Raw genomic sequence first — 18,745 nt, forward strand, 5'->3', positions numbered from 1 at the left:
CTGTTGAAGTATTTTGCTTTGCCTCATGAGTCATCTTAAGGGGTTTACCCAGTCAGGAACAACTGACCCACAAGGATTAATTTTCACCAGATTGTATTAAAAGTACTCTTGAAAGGACACAGAGAGTGTTTTTCTTTAAACTTTTTGCTTAATTCTACAGTATTTGTTTTCCTTCTATTCTGCAATTACAGTTGGGGTCCACAGGAACAGCTTCAGAGATTCTCAGCTACTAATGCTAAAACTTCACTGTTAGATAAACTCAAGTAAAAATTCTGGAATTTTCTTGCCATCATACTTCAGATTCACTTTGCACAGTAGAAGTTCTGATGTGATGGATCTTTACAGAAGAGAGATTTAGGCATCTTAATAAAAAAAAATCCTTAAAAATATAATATCTTCAACATTCAGTTTATTTTCTAAAATAAAAACCCCATGCATAATTCTAATATACAGCATTTGATAAACAAAGACATGTTTATAAATATTTTTTTCCTTTTAACAAAGATCTTTATCTACAGTCCAGATCCTGAATGCCAATCTGCCCAACTGTTTCTCAGGCAAACAGATTCCACTGAAGAAAATGTAGATCCGTATTGTTTCAGGTACTGGAAAACAAGTGTACTTCAGAACTAAATAATGACCTCTTCAGGCACTTGCCATTTGGCTAACCCAAGCTTAGGAGTTTCATTATTTATAAAAAGCAACAAAATTGCAGTCTTTACAGCCTTCTTAGTAATTTCCACATGAAAAAAGTGCAAATCTAGACATTTACATCAGCCATCTTGCTAAGAGAAAATGCCGTATTTCTTCTCCAATTCTCCAACAGAAGCATCTTTTAATCCCATGTGGTTCACATGATTGAATAATACCTGTGTAACTGAAAAAGAAAATCCCAACATGAATTCTTATTTTTCTAACACACACTCTTTAAGTAAATTAGTCCATTTCTTTCCTTGGTTGAGAGTAAGGGGCATATAGATTATACAGTTGAAATACAAATATATTTCTGAACTACTGGGAGGATGAAAACAAGTAGCAAAGCAAAACTCTCACTTTGTTTCAATGCCCAGGAGCTGCCTAATATTGTTAAGTTTATATGTAAACTTAAGCAGGTGTATAATTCAGGCAACAGAGAGCTTTTAGTTTCTTTACTAACTTGACCCTATGCCACTACATGCAGAAGACAAACATGCCTTTTCCTTACACGAGGAAAATGCATGAATGTCATTCATAAGAAGCATTACACTTCAGTAAGTCAAGTTATTTTATTTTAAGGAGATTCCCATTTCAAAATTTTTTAGGTATAACAGTAGTGAAACTCAACTGTAGATAGTGAACTTAAATTTACATGGACCAAGAGAAATGTTTTTAAGAGTCTCACTATTACATAGTCTGTCTGGTGCACTAAATAAAGAAAAAGCTTGAGACAAAACCCACTTTTATAAACCATGAATTCAAGCCAATGTCAACACAAATTGCAAACTAACATGACTCATGCCTCTAGAACAGGACAGACAACCAGGCTGAGTGCTTTAGAGATTCTGTTTTCATTCTTCTGCCAACAGAAAAGTCAGGATTTGTCAAGAAATAGTTGTAAATTGCGGAAACTGTATAATCATCTCGATACCTTGGATCTCAGATGTAGGATTTCATACAAATTCATAAATTTGTAACATTACCAGCTACAAACTGACAAGCTGGCAAAGCTCATATTTACCAGAATAAAATGCAGTGGTATTAGTGATTAAAATAAGAGGATTTAGCTGTAGTTTTCTAGTCTAAACAATAAATAAAGAGTCAAAGGATAAAGAAAAATTACATGACATTCATATTAACTTCTAAAATAATAAAAAGCTAGACTAAATGATTATTACATAGAATAAACAAGAATAACGCTAAGTTTTACATATTTTTGCCAGATTCTACAGTATCACGAAGTATGCTTACAAAGACACTACCAAATTACTTACTTTTTTTTTCTGAACCTGACATAAACATTACTGCCATATCAAATCTTTTTAATTCAGAGAGCCTCTGGAGGATTTCAAGGATGAGTGATGGCTCCTCTTTCCTGAAGAAGATTATTACAAATATAAAAATAACCACTTTTGATTAGAAATATTCAGTAGCTGCAAGCAATATTGAAGAATTCAGGAACAAGAAATTAAAGGACAAATAAAATTCCCATCTTTCATATTCGCTATCTTTGTCTTTTCATTTGTCCATTCACAAAGCAAAAAGTCAATATCTAGAAACCTTTATGTAGGTATTATTGTTCTGCTGAGCAAGAGTGAAGAAATACAAAAACCCAGACTGATGCAAACTGACTGCTGGTCATCTACAGAATACCTACTATATAATTTAAAGCTTACACCTGGCTATAACATTGCTGTTTTTATATGTATCAGGTAGTGTGAAAAGAAGCAGCACCTGGGGCCTTAGGAAGGCCATTGAAAAGCTGAGCCAATTACAGCTGCCTTAATTTTCATCCATACAGAAAATTCCTAGATTGTTTTCATTTTACATTTTTTTGTTAACAGTAAACAGGCACTGCCTTTGTTATAAATACTAACAAATATTATTTTTCTTTCATAATTTCATATTTCTTTTGGAGAGAGACAGGACTCTCACCTTACAGCAAACAATTTCAGCTTCCTAGCTTTTTTAAGTTGTATCACCAAATGCAGGACTGTATCTCTAAGACAGCATTTTTCACCCATTTGATGGATATTTTACTTTTTAAGGAAACCAAGGGAAAGCAAAATATTGATTTATGCTTGCTTATCTCCATAAAAAAACACCGAAAAACATTGAGTGTAATTCAGAAAAGCAGTACAGTGCCTCTGACAGACAAAATGAACTTTAGGACTCAAATGGTAGCATGGATAGAAATTTCAAAAATAACTTGTCAGGTTCTGTCTTATCAGAACCTCAGTCTCCAATACACATTTGCTACAGGCAACTGCAAAATGCTAGCAGATAATTAAGTCTGAATGCATCACAGTAATCGTGGTATAAAACCGAAACCCTCTGAATTTCTCAGCTTTAGAAATTTAAAATAGAGGATAATGTGCAATTCTGTGTGCTCTCAGAATATGCACACAATACTATGAACAAAAGTTATTTCATACAAATTAATGCAAGTTTATGGTGCTCTTTTGCAAAGCACAGTTCAACAACACGACAAAAGTTTTTTTTTTTCCATTTTTCTACCTGTTTTTTCATTATGAGTTTCACTTCTTAAGAAGCAACTACTGAATAATTCCAATGATTTCATTATGCTCATGTAATGCTGTGTGCTGGGACTAGAGAGAACATAAAAAACCCCCAAACACAAACCAAAAAAAACAACCTTCCCCCACCACAAAACCCCCCCAGACCTTTCAAAACAGCAATAAGCAATGTAAAACAAAGGAGGAGTTAAACTTACTCAATATAGAAGTCATGTAGAATTTTCAGGATCTGGTTAAACAAGTCTGGATCTAAGGACTTCTGAAACAGCTTTCCATAAAGAGAGGGCTCTATTTGCTATAGAAAAATTTTAAAAGTTAAATTCAGACAAAAAATACAACTGATGTTGAAGAAACTGTTCAAACACTGCTGAGACTCTGTGTTTCATACCTTCAGGTACAAGTACATGTTTTCAGGGCAGTCTTTCAATTTCCTGAAGTCAGATTCAAGCTGGAAAGAATTTGCAGGAATGGGAGGAACTGGAGAAGCAGACATAAATGACCTTCTGATATCTTTTTCTCTCTGTTGGCTTGCAGGAAAAGATGGATGCAATGTTGATGAAACTCCTTTCACATTTACAGGCAGCCTGCAAAGATATTTCGAAACACATAAACAAATCAACTTTTAAGGAAATTCTACAGTGAGACCTAACTGGAGATCCCTCTATTCATTAAAAGCCAAAGTACTGAAAACTTTTTAGAAAAGAATGTGCTTTAGTTTAAGAAGATATTTTAAAATTCCTTCAAATTATACAAGTTTTATAGTTGATTCACCTTTCCTAAAAAAAACACATCTGCAAATACTTAAATTTACTCTGCCTCTCTCTACTTTGTTCCTGGAAATAACTGCATTTTATAGGAGGTTTCTCCCATACATACCTGCCAAAACAACAAAAAAAAAAATCATATTTTCTGCAATTTCATAATGCAAAGCAGCAACAAGATCAAATGGATAAACTAGTTTCAACACTGATAGCAGCAGATCTATTTTTTGTCCTATAATTTGTCATTTAAGTACATTGATTTTTTAGAAATTAAGAAATGGCTAAGAATATCCTTTTTTCTTCAACATTTCACAGTAAATCCATCTAACTGAGCTAGAAAAGGTGTGTGGGGCCAGTGTTTCTCATAGAAGTTCTTTGATAAGGATTCTTTATATCAACAGAATGAGGCGGTGCCAATGCAGCAGACGAGTTCTAAGACTGAGCAAGGATGAAGCTTCTGAACTTCAGCCTAGTTTTACCAAGACAGACTTCACTCTGCCTAAGTAACAGTGTGACTTACAAACTGAGCACATCTGAAGCTACCACCTGCCTCAGCAGAGGAAAGGGTGGTGACACTCATCTCCTCCTCTTCTCTCACACAAGTGGGGCACAAAGAATGCTTGAATTCTGTTCAAAATATCTTCTAAGAACAACAAATAAAAGTTTAAAAAACAGCTAGGGAAGATGGAGTGCCCAAGAAAGAAAGCATACAGCATGCAGGAAAATATGAATGCCTTTATATTTGCAATGTAATTCTGAGTTTTCCACCTGACACTAAATAGATCGTATTTGTCTGAACCACTGAGTGGCCAAAAAGGCAGATGTGCAAGAACTGCACATTTCTTTTAACAGTTCTTTTTCAATTCAGATTCTCCAAAGTATCTTCAACACCTCGCCACATGTAGACATCTGGAAATTAAGATTCTATTTCAGCTACATTTACCTTTTAAAAAGAGGATCAGAAGTATTATACTTACTGTAATAGTGATGTATCACTGATTTCTTCTATTTTCAAGTGCTTTGCTTTTGGAATATCAACTGTAGTCAACAGATCATCCTGATCTAGAGCTTCTGTTGCTTCAACACTCACTGAATTCCTCCAGTTATTGACTAAAGTAGTGCTGGGCAAGTCACCATCTGACGTATCATCATCAACTTCCTCAATATCTATTCTTTGCAATGGCTTCTAAACAGAGCACAGACCTCAGGTCACAAGTGGACTCAACATAAAAGTGTTTAAACAGACTCCAGACACAGCTGTGTAACTTAAAATAATCAAATGATAACCAGTTACCTCTGCAGTGGTGCACAGAGAAGACACTTTGCATAAAGGTAAATGGCAAAACCAGAACACCATAAAAATCTACATGAAGCCTGATATGATAATTTTATTGCTTTACCCTCATAAACCAGTATATCCTTATCCTAGAGGATCTCCGTATGCAGTCTGTTTTCCCATAATAATTCAAAATGTATACTTTTTTCACACTAAAGCTGAATAGGTAAGATCTATCATATACTTTGTCCTATTATGTGGTAAAGCTTTGTAATTTAGCAAAACAAAAAAATATCCAATAACCCAGGCCTTGGCCCACAACTTAAAATTTTGATATAATAAATATCTGTAACTCAACCCTGTTGACTGACCAAATTACATACATCCTAAGGTAATTAATTCCACCATATGCTAAAATGCTTCAGCTTATTTAATCTCTGTATGATCCCTATTATTTTTGACCATCACCTAGTACCACCATCACAGGTCTTTGTAAAAAAGCTCTCATCACTTCTTACTTTGGAACTTCATTTCCTGAACATGAACATAGTATATATTATACTGCAAATGCACATGCTTAAACACACTCAACAATTTATACTTCTTGGAATACTAAAAGCACAGATGTTTCATCTGTACTTATTCTACCTTAACAAAATAACAAGAGGAATACAACCAACCTAACATCTTCACTTAATTTATCAGCCAAAATGAACACTTAATAAATATAACTGTCTACAGTATTTCAGCTACTTCACAATATATTCATTTAGGTTTAAAGAAATAATGTTTCTAGTTATAGAGAGGACATAATACTCTCTCCCAAAGGACCAAAATAATCCCATGTTTTCTATTAAAACTATCCATCTGAATTACATCACTTATGAGGATAAACAAAGGTTTTCAAATAGCATGAGTGCATACACATACAAAGCATGAGCACTCTTTGTATTTACACAACTCGTTGATGAATGTATAAAGATTAAATGTACAAAAAGAGGAAGCCTAATACATACAGAAACCTGGTATTAAATTTTTCATCTATAACTCATTCATCTGACTATAACCACTGATAAATCACAGTCCAAATACATAGCTCACTGAAAACTAATATCTGGCCAACCTGCAGTTTACATCAATGAAAATGCATGCTTAAAGCAGCCCTATGTGACAGCAGCATAAGGCACAAGTAGGCATATGCTGCTTGTCCTACTTGTCTTTTAACCACTATGGCTGGTGTAAAAACTGTAAACAGCAGTAGAAATGAAGGAAAGTTTACCCAGAGTTTTTCAACTCTCATTTACTCTCAACTGCAGTGTTACCTATGGGCACAAGCCAGGGTTTTGGAGCTGCCTGCCTATTCCACGTTATAAATGTATGCATACACCATGTTTGCTGAGGGTGGTACTGGAGGCTAAATGCTTATCCCACCACTGCTGCGAACATTAACATTTCCATGCGTGTATATGTTCTTGAAAAATATCACAAGAGTAAATTTATATATTTTTGGCTTTCCACAGGCAAGGCTATCTATCAGGGTTAGTCTACAATATAGAAATCAGATTTTAACTCCAAACTCTACTTTTGCCACCATTGTAGAAAACAATTCATGTAACAACTTACTGTTGATTTAATCTGTAATGGATTATCAATCATTTTCACTATATTTTTGATTTCTGCTTCTTTTATCAATACTGCAGGATATTCTTGGTGAGTCTGCTGCTCTTTCTCAGCTAATTCCTGAAAAAAAAGCCAAGTTGTCCAAAAGATCAGGTGTTTCATGAATAAATACAAGGTATGTTAAAAATAATGTAATAAAGAACGAAAACTTTCCAGAACTATAGCCTTACAAAAACTCCTAAACAAACAAAACCCCACTATACCCAAATAAGCATACATACATTCCTTATTTTTGTGAGTTCGTTTATTGCTTGTTTATTTCCAGGTTCCAGCTTCAGAACAGCTTCAAAATCTGAGCGAAAAAACAACACAGAAACTGTAGATATTTCAAGTGACAATGTACACGTGGCAGATTTTTAACCTTCTATTTTCTAAAAATAGTTAAAGGCAGGTAAGTGACAGAATGGCCAAGGCTGGAAGCGGCCACGCACCAGTGGGTCATGTCGTCCAACCTCCCTACTCAAGCAGGGTCATCCTGGAGTGCAATGCACAGGATGGCATCCAGACAGTGCTTGAATATCTCCACTGAGGGAGACTCCACAACCTCTCTGGGCAATCTGTTCCAGTGCTTCATCACCTGCACAGTAAGAAGTTCTTCCTCATACTCAGGTAGAACTCCCCGTGCATCAGTTTCCACCTGTTGCCTCTTGTCCTATTGCTTGGGACCACCAAGCAGAACCTGGCTCCATCCTCTGGACACCCTCCCTTCAGATACTGACAGACTTTGCTGAGGTCATCCCTCAGTCATCTTTTCTCAAGACTGAACAGGCACAGCTCCCTCAGCCCTTCCTCATAAGAGAGATGTTCTTTCCCCTGACCATCTGTGTCACCCTCTGTGGGACCCACTCCAGGAGCTCCATGTCTCTCTTGCACTGAGGAGCCCAGAACTGGGCACAGCACTCCAGGTGTGCCTCAGCAGGGCTGAGTGGAGGGGCAGGATCACCTCCCTGGACCTGCTGGCAGTGCTCCTCATGCAGCCCAGGATTCCATCGGCCTTCTGGCCACAAGGGCACTGCTGGCTCATGGACAGCTTGTTGTCCACCAGGTCCTTCTCCCAGCAGGTCCGCCTCAGTCTCTGCTGGTGCAGGGGCTGTTCTTCCCCAGGTGCAGGACCCTACATTTGCCTTTTGGATTTCTGAAGATACCTCTCTGCCCATCTCTCCAACTTCTCGAGGTCCTTCTGGAAGGCTGACAGCAGCCTGGAGTATCAGCCACTCCTCGAAGCTACGTATCATCACTTAACTTGCTGAGGAGGCATCTGCCCTTTCATCAAGTCACTGATGAACAAGTTAAACCACAATGGGCTCAGTATTGAACCTTGAGAGACACCACTAGTGACAGGCCTCCAACTAGACCCTGTGTCACTGATTAAGACCCTCCAGGATCTGTTGTTCAGTCAGTTCTCAATCTACCTCACTGTCCCCTTATAAGTCATCCTAATGCTATATCATGACCTACTTTTAAATGAACTTTCCAAACTATTTCTTACCACTTATCATAAAGAGCAACAACTGCAATTTCACACAAAACTGTCCTCCCATTATGTGGGCACCAACACAAGAGTTTTTATACAAATTCAGTGAAATCCAAGAGAAACTGCTTAATTCTTACTGATTATCAAAGCAGAAGTTAAGTCAGAACAAAAAAAGCTCAGGATGTCCTTATATTGATCTCTTAGGCTACTCTTAGGCTAATTCAAAATCATACCTTGAATAGCTTCCTTTAGCTTCCCAAGAGCAACTCTGGCAGCTCCTCTTCTGGCAAAAGCTTTAGAATAGGAAGCATCTAGGAGCAGAGCTTGTGTGCAGTCATCTTCTGCCTCTTTGTACCTCAGCAAAAACGTAGTACAAAATTAATCATCAGTTTCAAGAGGCAGTTTCAAGTGAAATGACAGAGCTGCCCAAACCAATTAAAATATAAAGGTAGATCTTTATTACCTACATATATAAACACATCACTGAGCTAAAATGTGAATGTAAAAACTCCCATAAAATATAGTTTCTCAGCACCTTGAAATTTAAGCTGTATCTTTTGGTATTTCATAACAGAATACGGACTCTTTTTAGCATTATAAAAATTCACATCCTCTGTAAAGAAAAAAAACACATCAAAGCTTGCAGAGACATTAAAGATCAGAGTTCACTTTAAAAATTCAACAACAGCCATAAAATCAAAGTTAGCACCATGGCTTTTACTTTTAAAAACTAGAAATACCGTTATGAACAAAGAAAACGTACCAGAGAGGAGAAGCAAGTATGCATGAGAATAAATTTCTCTACATTTGGAATTCTGTGACTTGTCCTTAGCTATTTCAGAATGAGGACTCAGAATATCCTTGCATTAATGTCATTTGCTTCATTTTAAGATTAAATTTCCCCATCCCTTTTATATTGTTACATTAGATCACGATTCCACTATGTGCTTAATAAAATATTTTCATTCATTCCTCTTCTCTACGTTCAAACGATCATTAAATTTATGCAAATTAATTTTTATTTGCTGTTCTTATCAGCACTAGCAGTTTGTAAGAATACCAATGGGCTTTTGTTGCATTTTATGTTTGGTCCTCTTTCAAATGTAAAGACTCATGATACAAGATTCATCATAGGGAAACAATTTTCTTGCTTGGTCATTCAATTCAACTATTGCTTCCTCTGAATCTCACAGAAGATTATTTGCATTCTGATGTCCTTTAAATTACAAGCGTCCATGCAACCTATCTTATCCTAATTTGAGATCTACTGTCTCTAGAGATACTCAGCCAGGTCCTCTTAAAACAGATGACCAACATAAGCCTCTGCTCCATCACAGAGTCAAATGAGTTCACACCTAAAAACTGGCCAGATGGAACTTATCTAATTTGCTGGAAAGCATAAATTTCCGTACAGTTTCTGGGTTATTTGGATAAAACTTAATTAAAAATAAACACACAACACATACATGCATCTATCAGTGAAGTTAAAAAAACATTTTAAAAAGTAAAAATTTCCAGAAAAAGTTTTTATTCATTCCCCTCAAAGTCAGAAGTTATAATTCACTTTTTTACAGAGCAATGTTTAGTAGTGGACTGGGTTTCATACTCAAAGACAAAGCTTTGGGCAGTTCCTTTCAGAAAGGTGAATATCTGGATTTTGCACACATAAAAGAATAAAAATTCAACTTCAAAAACCATTATTTCATACTGGTGCTATTTTATTCTCTCAAAACTTGCTCCCTACAAATTGCATTTTGAGATCCCACATACAGATTTGTTCCCTCTCCTTCACTGCTTTCAATGTGATTTATTCTATACTGAATTCTAACAAAAATGAGAAGGCATGACAATAACTCAACTTGAGTGAAAATCTGCTGGATCATTATTCCTCCTGATTTACAACAAACAATAGAGCATGTGCAATTCCACTTACTTCTCAATCTTTAGGTAGGCCATGGCTCTGTTAGCTGGCAGTAGTGCATTGGTGCCATCTGCTGCGATACCACGGGTGTAACACTCTATTGCAGCCTCATACTTTCCCTCTTTGAAATAACCGTTACCCTGGAATATTTAGGTCCAAACAAAAAAAAAAAAAAACAAAACAAAACAAAACAAAAAAAAAAAACAAAAAAAAAACAAAACAACAAAACAAAAACAAACCAGCATTGAGAAAATCCACTGCAATTAACTTTTACTTATCCTTTTTTGCAGAGAGGGTGACAACATTATGAAGATGAACTGCAAAGTACACCCACATCAGAGCAGACAGTTACTGCATATTTCTTCCTATCTAAGTTTTGAGGCAGAAGACAAAAATTATCTTAATACTTTCTAATACTTCAAGGAGTAAAAAAAACCCCAAACTTTGCTACATGCATAGTTCAAATGCAGACTTGTAAGTCTTCAACTTGTTATTTAACTTTATGCTTGATGTGCAGGATAACCTACCCTGTACCTCATGAATTTAAACACAAGCTGAATGTTTACAATTCCCCCTTCAAGATGATTTTATGCACTTGACAAATTCATATTTATCCTGCTCCATAAAACTTATTCTCAAATATTACTTGGGTCCAAATGTTGTTATTTTTTTCTAATTAATGCTCCATACAAGAAAATTACATTACTTTTTTGTTTGTTTCTGGGGAACTAACATTACCTTTTGCTTCTCAATACTGCTTTGAAGCTACATATCTCTGCTACTAGTCTACTGACTGACAAAAACCAGAAAGGCCACAGCTCAGACTTGATCCATGTCACCAGGAACAAGCCTGCAGTGAGTCAGCTCTGCTGACAATGAACTATTGCATTGGACTGAAATTTCTCTTCTGAGACCTAGTCAAACTCTTGTTCCTTAATGCATACTTTCAATTCTTATCTAATTACTTCTTACAACCAGTATAGCAAACCTGAATAATGACAAGTTAGGAGTTACATAGCTAGGTAAGTGAGCAGAAAAATTATGGCTTAGTTGGTAATGCTATTTATTTATTGAAAGCGTGATGAGAGGGAGAAATCAATAAGCCAACTGTGAGTCAAGACTATGCATCCAGAAATACATTTTTACTGTCATTGTTGCCTGCACCCCCTAAGTCCTTTTTATAACTACTATTCATCATGGAATCAGAGGTTTGAAAAGAAGAAATAGTGCACAACTCCCCGTGGACAAGCAAGCATCAAGATGCTTATAATAATGGAGAAATGGAATCTTTGTAAAGTGAAGTTTAAGTCCTACTTGTCTTACCAAGTATTTGAAATTTTGCATATACAATCTGGGCTGTAAAAGCTACCTTTTACAAGTATTCCTCCAGACAAATCCAAACAGAACTCAGTGTCCCACTAACCTTCCTAGAGGCAAAATGGGAAACACGGTAACATCAAGGATGTTCCATGTATGAAGCTCAGGGTGGTATTGGGTTTAATTTATACATCTGAATAACTAACAGCAGCACAACTAAGGACACAACACCACCTTTTTCTCTCTGCTAGGTTTCTCCTGTTCCACCAGAACCTGTGACCTACCAGATCTTTTTCTGCAATCGCCTTCTGCTTGAGCTGCTGGTCTTCAATGCGCTGCTTCTCTTCATCTGTTAATCCTGTTCTGACTGCATCTTCAAACTCTTTCTTTTCTGAATTTTCTTTTAAGGACAGAGCCTGTAAAAACAGAATTTTTCCCTTCACTAAGTATTTTCCCACTTAAACATTTTCAGAACACAAGTTACAATGATTTCTAAACTTTTAAGAAAATCTGCCAAGCTTTTTAACAGAAGTGCCTGTGTTGTAAATTAATACAAATTGAAGAGACAATTTAAAAGCAATTTGTTTCTTGAAAATGTATTTCTTTGAGGGACTGCAAGTCAGAATAATGCCTGGTAAATAAAAAGTATGTAACTTCGAAGCACAGCGTGAAATGACTCATGGAACCTTCCTATACAGTCCAATTCACATATCATTTATTTCTTCAATTACTGGAGACTTTGCATCTTCATTCTGAAAATAAATTTTTCAAGCACTGTCAAAAACACAGCTGAAGAGGTGTAAGTAAATTCATACAGAAGTGACAGGTGAGCTTACATTTACAAAGGTCATAATAATTAACATTCTCCTTGTCATGAAAAGGATCTAACTTGCACCAGGAGTGTTTTGTTCTGTTCTTAGAACAACTTTCTGGTTTGGTTGACCACAGCAATCAGGGACTACAAGCAGGCTAGCAATGCAGTTTTATGGCCAAGAGAATGCAGTTCTCTCATGTGCTCTGCTTTCTTATACCAAACTACTAAGCACGATTAAATAAAGTATTAACATAGGAGGTAGAAAATTGGGGAAAATTAAAAATAAACCAACCAACCCACTAAAACCCAACCAACAACAAAAAGTCCAAAAGACACCAGATGGTGCACACATGCAGTCTTAGTCTGGGATTCAATATTACACTGATATTTGCATATGTGTGAGTTTCCCCAAAAGAAACTCCATTAAAGATTTTGACCTCTGTTAACTTCAGATGCCAGAAAAAGCATGTAAGAATTTATTGAATCAGTTCTTGTTATAAAAATTGACACAGATATAAACTGAACAGGGTGTATTAATTTATCTTAGGGTCTATTAATCTTTTTACCTGATCAATTTTCTTCAGTTCATTTTTTGCTTCGAAATTGTTTGCATCCAGCTCCAAAACTTTTTCATAATCTATAAGAAGACCAGAAAAGTATGTTTCAGGTAGGAAGCACAGACCAGTAAGCAGAGCATTTTTGAGATAAACATTTTTTGTAACTACTAAAGAAGCCTGACATATTTCAAGGAATACATCATTCTACAACAGTTAAAGCTAAATTATTCAAGAACTACTAACACCTACTGCTATAATCTGGATTTGCTACTTGAATTTTACCTTGCCAAAACAATATGCAACATAGTATGTAATGTCTTTGTTTATAGGAAACAAAAATTAAATTCCTACATCAAAGAAGCAGATCACAGAAGTTTGTATGTATTTTAATACAAGAATTTTAAAAAGACCCACCTTCTTTAGCACCTTGAAGATTTTTCAAAGCAAAGCGAGCAGCCCCTCTTCTCGCATAAGCCTTTACGTAATTTTTATCTAAAGCAAGTGCTAAATTGCAGTCAGATTCCGCAACAGAAAACCTACCAAAAAAAAGAATGAGTAGTTTGGACACACCTAGGTTACAAACCCCAAAATTTCAGCAGTTCATCTTACTCTGAGCCCCACCCGGTTCTTGATAACATAGGAAATCTTATGTGCTTCAGGAAGGGGCACAAGCCAAGTACTTACACATTTCTTGATTCCAAATATTCTTAAAATAAGAAAGGAAAACAGCAGTAAAGAATCTCTACTGCCACAAAAAGAATAACCAACTGCCCTGTATCCTTTCTTCACCCAAAACAAATCAAAGCCTTAGAAATAGAGGTCACTGAATGTGAAAGGCAATTTAACTTTCCCTTCCTCTTTTTTCTTCAAGTCTTACACTGTTAACACAGAAGATGGTGAATTGCTACTGTGCAAGCCAAGGAAAAATTGATGAGGGAGACTACCAGATTACTTCTCCTGGTGATTCCTATTTTACTTTGAAATTAGAAGGCAGGTTGCAACAACACAGCATGATGCACAAATCAAGAATTAAAACTAAACCAAAAATCTGAAGGTATTGAAGGCAGTGTTTCAAGTACAAAAATATTACAGATTTAACAATGCAAGTCTTACTTTTTCATTCTATAAAAAGCTGATGCTCTGTTTGTGGGCAATACAGGATTGTATGGATCAGAGTGCATCCCTCTAGTATAGCATTTTATAGCTTCATCATAGTTTCCTTGTTTAAAGTAGTTATTGCCCTGTGAATAGAAAAAAGCATTTGCAGCAAGTTACTCTACATTGGCAGCTACATTGCTAACTAAAAACTCTAAAAAAATCAAAGTATTCTAGAAATGCTTAAATATTTTTGTTCAACATTTCTCATGAAATACTGATTTACTATGATATATGCTAAATATTCTATTTTAAGTGCACCATATTAACTAATTTTCATCATATATTCTATAACAGAGATCTACAAAATAATAATTTTCACTATATCTAGGTCATTTCCAGAAACATGCAACAAGCATATGCATAGCTACTTAAATTGCTAAATTAGGTTTCTTTAAGTCTTCATTAACTAGGTTTGGCATCTTTGCTTTGCAAGTCAACATTTTCATTTCTGCCTCCTCTGGGACACAAGTTTTACCTCACACACCGTCAAGGACCTCACTGCAGCCAAGATAACAATGGCCAAAGATACCTCAGCTTCTCAGTATAGACTGCAGATTACACGTGAAGGAATTCCCACAGCAGCAGGAGTACAACACAAATATCACCCACATAGACAATTTTAAACTAACAAACAACTCACCCCACAAAAACCCAAATCAAAGCCAGAACTACTGAAGTCAATATTGACTGGCAGATGGGTTAGGTGATTGCTTACAAACAGAGAAGTTTATCAAAAATAGAACCTACTACATAACTTAGCCTCCTTCTCACGGCAACGAAGCCTGAGATAGATCTCTTTCTATATCCTACCCTATTAGGTAAAACTGAAGTGGTAGAAACTTGCCATTATTAAAGCAATGAAGTTCACCCACCATTCCCAGATGTACTGGCCTCACAAAAGGAGTATTTTTAACTTCTTGCAGATTTAGTTTGGGGCATTCAGATGTTGTGTTCAGGTAAAAACCAATTTGCTCTACATAGCAATTCTATACAGCCATTCAGCTTCTCAAAGCAAAACATCACCATCATTTGTCATCACAGGAATACATTAATTGGAATTGGCGAAGCTTGCTGCTACTGACAATGAGAAGGAATAGAACTGCAGTGAGAATTTTCTATTTTGGAATAATGGGCAGGGAAACAGACAGAAAGACTTCCAAATAGGCAATTCTTTTACCAGATGTGCAGTCTCAGTAGATGATCTTTTAAAAGGAAGTTGCAAATACTCCTATACCTAAATTTCTTCTTAACCAATAATAAACATCTATAATTCTATAACCTTTTCCTTCTCTGCAAGAGCCTTTTCAGCATCTACATGAATTCCATCTTCTTCAGAGTCTGATTCTGGAGATACAGAATCATGAGTACTATCTTCTTTATCAAGTTCTTCAAGTATTTTATCCTGGAATCAGAAACAAAAAAACAAACTGTTGTCTTCATTATAATTTAACAGCACAAAATAATACAAGTAAGATTTTATTTATGTATCCTCCAATACTGACAGTTGTGCTTACTCTTATATTTTACTATAATTATGACCTTTTAATAGGCTTATTGTTAAAACTGGTTTTTTTCCCCTTAAACTAAAATTCGATCTGCTGGATGAAAGCACACTCAATAAAAGTATTTATCAATATTCCAAATATTAAATTCGTAATCTGTTTGGGAGAAAGCTACCCTATGTTCATACAGCAACTAGCACAGTAAGATACTGACTAGTGAACTGAATTCTCAGCACTGTAACAAAATTTTATTTAACACAGAATCAGCTGGGGACAAGACTGACAACAAAGCAAATCTTAAGACTCACCACATCTAGTTTTCCCCATGCTTCATAATCGTAAGACTTGATCTTGTTTTTCTTGTTTTCCACAGAGGTTATCTTTGAAGGGACTTTATTTTTGCTTTTCTTCTTTTTCTTAAAAGTCTTGTTTCGAATTGGTGGCAAATTCTAAACAGAATTAAGTAACTTATAATAAAACAGATGTGTGGAAATCACTTGCACTGAAGAATCTACAACACCTGTATCTAGACAGAATATCTATCTAGTAGCTAGTTTTATTTTAGAAATCCATTCAGCAACCTGTTCTCATGAGCTCTACAAAACCACTAAGAACTACAAGCATAACTCTTTAAACACTTAATAGTAAATATTACATATATGATATAAAACTGAGTTTTAGAAGACAACTCTCTTCAGAGTATCACTGAAGAATCACTTCAATATGCTGAACGTCAGCAGCAAATTACCAATACTGATGCTGCAAACAGAAATATTCTCATAGCTCTACCCAGAACTGATAAAAATTTACTGGCCTCATCACCTTCAGGGGCTACTGGCCCACAGCTCTGTTGGTCATGCAGTTTACAGAGGAATCTCTCATTTACTTCAGGTGAAGAACACATCAGAGATTAGTTTATGCCTTCTATTAAGATATTTTAAGTCCAAAAATGTAATTCTGCTAACACAAAACATATTTATCAAAACCACTATCACAGTAAGAACAGCTGAGCTGATACTGGTCTTGTGTTTTCTTACCTCTTCTGGGACCCCACTTTGTTTCCTGAGTTTAGAATCCACTTCTTTAATATCTTTTTCCCAGCTCTCCAATTCTCTCATAAAATCCTGCAGCTCTTCAGCATTTTGCTTCACTTGCAGCTGCAGTTCTACTGCTTTACTTGGTGCACTCATCATAATCTGCTAAAATTCAAGGAAAAAAGCCATCTAAAAAGAACTTGGAAGTATGTAGTGAAGGAAGCTAGCTACTTCAAAATTAACAACAGCATAGCAGGAACATTAAACACCAAGAAACTAAGAAGAAACACAGTTTAAATGTCTTTGAAAAAATGAAGGGAAGCATATTATTCAGATAAAACAAAGTATATAATAACAAACAGCAATTCACGTTTTCCTAACTAAGCATAAGGTAAAGCACCTAACTAGTCAATGGTAACTCTGAAACTGCAAGCAAGTCCTTAAAACACTATTTAATAATTATTAACACTTGATTTCCTTCATAGATTTTGTTGTCTCAAATGAAAGAAGTTTTATTATCACAAAAATATCCAGTCACAATTAAAAAGTAACCTTAAAAAATTTTGGTTACAATTCAGAAAAAAAAGAAACCCCACACGTGTACAGTTTGTAGCACAAAAATCAGAAAGGATGAAGCAAACGCGTTTTGAAAACAGTCATGATTAAGTAACTCAAGATAAACTAAATACAAACTTAGACAAAGACAGTTATGAATGGTGGCTAACTATAACCTCTTGATGGCAAGTTTCTGGATCTGTTACAAGCCTCATGGAAATATAAACAAGCTATTTGTAGAGATACTACACAAAAAGCTTTTAAGGAAGAAAAAGGTCTAGGTTTTGACATGCTTTATTTAATGTTATTTTTCACACCTGTGCAATAACCTAGGAACACAACAACATAAACATTTATGAGCCAAACAAAGCTAATGATTTCTGTGCTACAACGTGCCATCCATAATTCCAGACAAGGGTCGCAAAGAGATGGAACACACCACATTATTACTACTGAACTAATGCTACCAAAGAAGAAATGCTTTTACATGCTCAGGATAAGCAGCTGAGTAGATGCCCCACTGCAGCAGTTTGTTTCTCCCTAGCTCATGCACAGGTGGTGACAAAATTATTCTGAGCAATGTATTAGGTCTATTTGAAACAAAACAGAAATAAACTTTCAGTGAAACCAACAATACACAGCTTTCATCATGTTTCCAGTTAAGGAGCTTACTATGTTTTTTTCCCACTTTCAATTGTTGTTCCATGCCGAACTACCAATTTAATATTCAGTCTGTTAATTTCGTGCAACTTGGGCATGGACACAACAAATATTCCATACAGCCTAGCATTTCTAGGTAGGTAAAACAAGATACTTAAAAATACGCAAAAAAATAATTTGTAATCTGTTGAACTTTTTTTTTTCCTATGTCTGACTAAAACAGTATTCTCTCGCAGGCGAAAACCTAACATAAAATCTGGCTGTTTGTCCTCTGCCACGCTAAAGCACCCTGCTAAAGCGTATAAAGTCAAATTACTCCGTCACCCACTAGCCGCACACAACTTAGCAACGACTTTAATCCACGCACTGACGGCAGCCTCTGCGGCGCAGCCCTTACACCCTTCAGGGCACTTTTATTCGACTCTCAACGCTGAGCGCTCCCAACACCCGAAGGCTGCTGCTCCCAGGGACTGTCCTGGAGCGGCCCGGCGGGCAGCACGGGCCCGCCCTGGAGCGGCTCCCGAGGCCGCGCCGCAGGAGGCCCCGAGGCAGAGCAGCCCCTCCGAGCCCCAACACCGCCTCTGCACCGCCCGCGAGTTGCAAGCGAGGCCTTGACTCCCCACGCCTCGCCTCGCCACCCCACGCAGCCAAGCCGCCCGTGGACCACAGGGGTGGGGATGCGGCTGCGGGACGGCGCCGTCCGAGCATCGCACGCCGCGCTCGCCCCGTCCCGCCGCGGCCTCACCTGCGCCGTACCGCGGCTCGCACCGCGGCTCCTCCCGCGCCGCCGCCCGCGCTGCCCA

The 18,745-nt window shown here is 36.7% G+C and overlaps 1 protein-coding gene across 2 annotated transcripts; it reads right to left on the reverse strand.

Moving 5' to 3' along the window:
* Window positions 1-392: 392 nt before the first annotated feature.
* Window positions 393-18,742, reverse strand: RPAP3 (RNA polymerase II associated protein 3). 2 transcript variants are annotated; one of them, XM_084206229.1, is made up of 17 exons: window positions 18,688-18,742; window positions 16,731-16,892; window positions 16,002-16,142; window positions 15,471-15,593; window positions 14,147-14,274; window positions 13,448-13,569; window positions 13,043-13,113; window positions 11,947-12,078; window positions 10,358-10,485; window positions 8,658-8,779; window positions 7,172-7,242; window positions 6,894-7,010; window positions 4,972-5,180; window positions 3,622-3,817; window positions 3,431-3,528; window positions 1,971-2,071; window positions 393-877 (listed from the first exon to the last, which is right to left on the reverse strand). In XM_084206229.1, the coding sequence occupies exons 2-17, from the start codon at window positions 16,884-16,886 to the stop codon at window positions 786-788; spliced, it is 2,007 nt and encodes a 668-aa protein (XP_084062355.1). In that variant the 5' UTR covers window positions 16,887-16,892; window positions 18,688-18,742; the 3' UTR covers window positions 393-785. The 2 variants fall into 2 exon arrangements, with proteins under 2 accessions (XP_084062355.1, XP_084062354.1); XM_084206228.1 differs by having other exon boundaries at window positions 16,731-16,889; window positions 18,688-18,728.
* Window positions 18,743-18,745: the final 3 nt, after the last annotated feature.

This window comes from Fringilla coelebs, assembly GCF_963513975.1.
Source record: "Fringilla coelebs genome assembly, chromosome: 5".
Taxonomy (NCBI): Eukaryota; Metazoa; Chordata; class Aves; order Passeriformes; family Fringillidae; genus Fringilla; species Fringilla coelebs.

What these genes read in the sequence shown, in the direction of transcription:
- RPAP3 (XM_084206229.1), bottom strand. Translation starts at nt 16,886, where the DNA reads ATGATGAGTGCACCAAGTAAAGCAGTAGAACTGCAGCTGCAAGTGAAG. An exon ending in CATGGGGAAAACTAGATGTG is followed by an intron (nt 15,594 to 16,001) that starts GTGAGTCTTAAG and finishes TTCTGATTCCAG; the next exon opens with GATAAAATACTTGAAGAACT. An exon ending in TCTTCAAGGTGCTAAAGAAG is followed by an intron (nt 13,114 to 13,447) that starts GTGGGTCTTTTT and finishes GTCTTCTTATAG; the next exon opens with ATTATGAAAAAGTTTTGGAG.